At 59.4% G+C, this 5,915-nt stretch overlaps 1 protein-coding gene across 1 annotated transcript; it reads right to left on the bottom strand.

Annotated features, from left to right (window-relative positions):
* Positions 1-349: 349 nt before the first annotated feature.
* Positions 350-1,253, bottom strand: LOC309406426 (uncharacterized protein; the record flags this gene model as incomplete). The annotated part of the gene is made up of 3 exons (XM_082001589.1): positions 912-1,253; positions 580-764; positions 350-491 (listed from the first exon to the last, which is right to left on the bottom strand). The coding sequence occupies exons 1-3, from the start codon at positions 1,227-1,229 to the stop codon at positions 350-352; spliced, it is 645 nt and encodes a 214-aa protein (XP_081857715.1). The 5' UTR covers positions 1,230-1,253.
* Between the last annotated feature and the right edge of the window lie 4,662 nt (positions 1,254-5,915).

The following is a 5,915-nucleotide window of genomic DNA, read 5'->3' as shown; positions in this document are numbered from 1 at the left end:
TGTATGAGGTTCAACAGGGCTCAGGGCCACATCCTCACTTGGGTCACAACAACCCCATGGCTCTGCCGCTGGCCCTCTGTGCATCCTGCCCAGCCCCGGGGGGCAGCCCTCGGTAGGGCTGCCTGCAGACAGATTCCCCCTGCTCTGTGCCGTCAGCCCAGGCCCCACAGGGTGCGGATGCTGGTGTTTTGGGAGGTGCCTGCTCCTGGGTCCCCAGCTCTCCCAGGCTTTTCCATTCTGCCGGGCCATCCCTCGGTGACAAGTCCCTCTCAGCCACGACCGAGGGGGTTGTGTGGGGCACCCCACCTGCAGAGGAGAAATGGCAGCGAAAGCAGGGAGCAGCGGGCTCTTACCTGGCCAGCAGACCCATTGCATAGTGATGGGTCTCAGTGTTGAGGAGCATGTCCCAGCCACGCTTACGTTCAATTTCTAACACCAGATCATCATAGTCAAGACAGCAGAGCAGTGTTTTCACGGTCAGCACTGCAAATCTGTGTGCAGAGCAACGCCCAGGTCACGCTGGGGGCCCTGGCCCCAGCTGCGGGGCCATGGGGGGATGGGAGGACTGGGATGGAGCACCTGTTGGGGTTGGTGGGAAGGCAGTCTTCCTGCTGGCATCTCCTCCAGAAGGTATCCACCTCCTCCGGCATCTGCTCCGTGCTGAACAAAACTTGGAAGAGCAGAGCCAGGAAGAGGCGGGGGAAATGTGTGTTCAGCTGTGGGCACCTGGGCAGCCAGAGGATCTGCCACAGTGCCCTGGTTGCCTGCAGAAAACAAAACACGCAGAGACAGCGCTCAGTGCCGAGATGTCCCCGTGGCGGGGCCTGAGCGTGGGAGGGTGAGGCTCAGGCACTGCCTGGGGCCACGGGAGGCGCAGTGGGAGCTCCCGGCCTGGCTGCCCCTCAACCTGCCCCTAAGCCAGGGCGGTTTCCAGCCCAAAGCGTGGGGCAGGGCGATGCAGTGGCGGGGGAGGATGGAGAGCCGCCTGGAGAGGCAACCCTGTTGGTGAGCAAAGGCCTGGCCCAGAAACTCATGGCCACGGCAAAGACACCGGTGTTGTCCCCATCGGAGGTGGATGTGCTGTGCAGCGGCCAGTCCTCCAGCACGCGGAGCAGCCCCAGCAGCACCTTCTCTGCAGTGCTGCCCCTGGAGACCATCGCCCTCCACATGGTCGCGGCAGCCCTGTGGGCCCAGAGCTCTGTGTCAGCGGGTCTCGGCCACAGTGCCATGGCCTGGGCAACCCCGGGGCCCAGGCTGGCCACCAGCCCTGCCTCTGCCCAGGGAGGGGCAGGAAGGGCCTGAAAATCTCCATCTGTCCGGCAGCCCGCACGGCCGGCCTCTACAGGCCGATGGGCTCTAAGAGCTTGAGACCCCTGAGCCCTGAAGGCAGGTGGGCCCGTACCTGTCGCAGGATGGGGCAGAGCGCAGGAGCGTCACCACCACGTCGTGGGGGTGCAGCTGGGTCAGCTGCAGGAGGGCGTTGTCCAGCCTGTGCTCGGCAGACACACCCGTGTTGGACATTAGCCACTGGTAGATGGACCTCACGAGGCTCGGCACCTGGAGGAGACACGGCTGAGAGCTGGAGTGCCGCCGGCGCGAGCCATTTCCCCAGCGTCGCCCGAGAAGTGCTTCCCTTCCCACCACACTGTGCTGGCCTAAAAGGCTGTCAGGTGCCCAGCGGACCCGGCTTCAGGGCACACACAATCCCCGGGGGGCTCGAGCCCCGGCCACCAGCTACTTACGTCCTCCAAACTGGAGGCATCAATGTCCGCAAGCACTTCCAGCACCACAGCACTAGCCTCTGCATGAGAGCGGTCAGAGTCTGCTGTGCCCTCGACAGCCGTGACGGTGGTGTCTTCACGCTCCGTGGGCTTGAGGGGTTCCAAAACTGTCTGCAGGAGAAAGAAGGGCGGGGAAGAGAGGGGTGACGCAGCGAGTGCCCCGACAGCGGTGCTCGGCTGAGCAGCGAGAGCAGGCCCAGCCCAGGCGGGGATGGCTGCAGGTACCTGTGCTCTGCTCTGCAAGAGGGCACCCGTGTGTTCCTGCTCCTGCTCCTCTTCTGTCACGTCCCAGCCTGGGTGTGGCAAAGACCAAGTGCAGGCAGAGCTGAGGGGCTGCGAGAGGCTGCAGAACACAGCCGAGCCCCACGCTTCCCTGGCAGGGCCAGCCCCGCGACAGGGGATGCTGGGGACACTGACCCCCTTCTCTCTGGGGGCCGGTTGGGGCTGGGGGTGCCCCGTGGATGGAGCATGGCCGGAGCCCGGCCCTGGGGAACAGCCCCGTGCCCTCTTTCCCTGGGGATGTCCACGGGGGATGGGATGGGGTCAAGCCGGCTGCAGCCACTAGCCCTGTGGCCCAGCTCAGCCACTCACCCGCCTGCAGTGGCTGCACCTCCTCCACCTCATCAGGCTGCCATGCTGGGGCAGCGCCCATGTAGGTTCCGCTAGGATTTTCTGATGGAGATCCTTCCCACAGGGCCCTCCTTCTCTCCCCAAGCTCCAGAGGGGAATAGGATGTGGCTGGCAAGAGGAAGCTCACTTTGCCCTTCTGAGTAACTGCACAGTAGGAACGCTCCCCAGAAACTGGCAGAGCAATCTCGCTGGCACGCTGCCCATCTTCTGGCAGGCCCCTGCCCGGCTGGCTGCGCCCTCCTCGGGGAGGAGGTCGGCTGGGCACCCTGGCCTCCTCTTCGTAGGCAGCCGCCACCTATGGCGCTGCGGTGGCACGCCCTGGCTCCTGGCAGTTGTCCTCGGTCACCCTTTGGTGGGATTGCCCTGCCCTCTGCCGATCTTTGCAGCAGCAAGGCGGGAGCTGAGGAACGGGCCGGCAGCCAGCAGCCGCACTGGGCTCCCAGGCAATGAATGCAGGGGAGAAAACCTCTACAGATGCCCGGGGGCAAATATTCTTTGCAGGGGAGAAAGCAAGCAAGATGCACTCTCAGCCGCTCGCCTGTCTTGCGCACGCTCTGCAGGGCGGTCGTGTGTAAACGCAGGCCTCCACAGCCAGGGTCCCCCTTTCCCTGGGCGCCTGCTGCCTTGCTGGAAGATCAGATGGGTTTGATCTCAGGGAGGCAAGCAGCAACAGACCCCGACCAGCAAGAGCGATGCTTATCCTGCCACCCCAACGAGATAGGTTGCTGCTGTCGTAGCTGGGCTAGGCATGACTGCCCGGGGTTGCACCCGGCCTTGCCGGAGGTGCAGGAGGCTTTGGGGGTGGCCTGGACGGGAGCCGTTACCTCTCCCAGCAGCACCACGCAGACTGTAGGGTGGCGAGGCCGCGTCCTGGCAGCTTCCAAGTATGGCAAGGCGTTTTCCCAAGGCCTCCTGGGACAAAAGGGCTCCACAGGGCGATTACGTGGTGGGGGAGCAGTGAGGCTGTGGGTTCCTGCGGTGCCTGGGGAGTCACTCAGGCCAGCTCTCCAGGAGAGGAGAGGCCCGCTGGGAGAGCCGTGGACTGAGAGCCACCGTCCCACGCGGGGACGTGCCACGTGTCACCGTGCCACGCAAACGTGAGCGCCTGAGGCCGCGCGTAACGTCTCTGACATGGCACCTACCTGAGGGGAGGGCTGAGCTCCTCCAGGCGTGGCACCACAGGCGTGGTGGTGGAGTGGCATGGAGGGAGGGTGAGCACGCAGGGAGGGAAGTGGGGGGCTAAAGTTTGCCATGGTGGGGATCAGAGCTGCTCCAATCCAGCCAGGTGGGAAAAGAGTTGCACAGGGTGCTTAGAGGAACACAGAGCTGACCTGAGAGTCCTTCTCCTAAAATGTGCTGCCAGCTTTTCCTCTGCAGCGTGGAGACCCAGGCCAGATGGAAAAAGGTACCCTTGGGTGACCTTTTTAGCTTCAGTTAGCTTCAATTACCTTACAAGTAGTGGTTACTGCATAACCGGCCTTACGAAGTCCTTGCTTCACAAAACCGCTTCCATCAATAAACAGAGTTTCTTCGGTATCCTCCAGCAGTTCTTCCTTTAAGTCAGGTCGACTGGAATAAACTGCTTCCAGTGTCTCCAGACTGTCATGGACTACTGCTTCGGTGACTTCGCCACTGAGAAAAGATGCTGGATTTACAATGCTAGTTGTTACTACATTGACATCGTCCTGTTCAGCTAAGAGGGCCTGATACTTCAGGAACCGGGAGGGTGATAACCAATGTGCTCCCTTCTGTTCCAGCACTGTTGAAACCGTGTGTGACACCAACACAGTTCTCTTCTGGCCCATGATCAATTTGCGGGCTTCTTCAGTGCTAAGCACTACTGCTGCTATGGCTCTCAAACAGCTGGGCCAACCTTTGCTTACTTCATCTAACTGTTCAGAGAAGTATGCAACTGCCCGCTTGTATGGCCCCGATCGCTGTGCCAATATGCCCAGAGCAACGCCTTGTTTTTCATGTGAAAAGAGCCAAAACGGTTTGGACACACTGGGACGTCTGAGGGCTGGTGCTCTCATTAATTCAGTTTTCAACAATTCAAAGGCTCTTTCTGCTTCCCCAGTCCAAACTAACAGTGAAGGGCTTCCTTTCAACAAATCATGCAAGGGTTTCATCAATACCCCATAATTATAAATCCATAATCTGCACCAACCTCTCATTCCAAGAAAGAGCCGCAATTCCTTTGCGGTAGTTGGCTTTGGTGTTCGGCAGACGGCTTCCTTTCGCTCTGTCCCCAGCTCTCGTTGTCCTTTGGAAATCCTGTATCCGAGGTAGGTTACCTGTGTCTGGATCAGCTGGGCTTTCTGCTGACATACTCTGTAATCGCTCAGTCCCAGGAAATTCAGCAAACTAACAGTCGGTTGAATACATTCTTTCTTTAGTTGTCGTAGCAACCAATAAATCATCTACACATTGTAATACTGTCCCATTTGGAGATGGTGGATTCCATCCTTCAAGTTGCCCAGCTAACTGGTTGCCAAAAATTGTCGGGCTGTTTTTGAACCCTTGTGGTAACACTGTCCAAGTTAGCTGGGTTCTTCTCCCGCTAGCGGGATTTTCCCACTCAAAGGCAAAAATTTTCTGGCTCTCTTTGGCAAGCAGCAAACAGGAAAAAAAGCATCCTTTAAATCCAAAACGGTAAACCAGTTTTGATTTTCCTTTATCTTTGTTAGTAATGTATAAGGATTTGCCACAACAGGATGTAAATCCCCAACTATATTATTTGTGGCTCTTAAACCTTGCACTAAACGGTAATTCTTCCCGTCTGGCTTTTTCACTGGCGAGATAGGAGTCTTCTACTCGGATTCACACTCTACCGACAACCCGAATTGCAAAAAATCATTAATTATCCCTTTTATCCCTTCTCTGTCTTCCCTCTTTAGGGGATACTGCTTGATTCGAACTGGTCTGGCCTCGGGCTTTAATTTAACTTCTACCGGAAAGGCATTTTTAGCCTTTGTAATTATTTTAGATCCTTGTTTCACCTCTTGCAGGGTTTTGTTTGCACGAAGGAAAGATGTGCAGAAGGCAGCACCTTCGCTGCCATCCCGTGCTCAGGGAGCGTCACCCTGCACGCGGTCGTGCTGGGTGCTGACACGAGCTCTGTGTCAGCAGCTGGACTCAGCCACAGGGCCGTGGCCTGGGCACCCCCGGGGGCCCGGGCTGGCTGCCAGCCCTGCCTCTGCCCACTGCCCCTCGGCTGCAGTACCCGGCAGACGTGCCCCTGAGGGGCCCCTGCCACCTCCTTCTCCCCCAGCCAGGCCGGCCTAGGCACATAGGTTCCCCCACCGTGCTGCTGAGGCCAGGCCTCGAGGGCTCTGCCGCAGGGCTGGGAGACACCTCGGGGAAGCACCATGCAAGCAGGGTGGCAAGGAACGAGGTGGCTGCGTCGGGGCTCCTTATGGCCTCCTGCCACGCCAGCTCCTCAGGGCCTACCCAACGCCTTGTACCCTCCGGGCCTGCCGCTGCTCCGTCCCCTTGTAGCCTCCT

Source organism: Phaethon aethereus (assembly GCF_964289735.1).
Source record: "Phaethon aethereus genome assembly, chromosome: 6".
Taxonomy (NCBI): domain Eukaryota; kingdom Metazoa; phylum Chordata; class Aves; order Phaethontiformes; family Phaethontidae; genus Phaethon; species Phaethon aethereus.
Note: the sequence above shows the minus strand (reverse complement) of the source record. Positions and strands in the feature narration are given on the sequence as shown.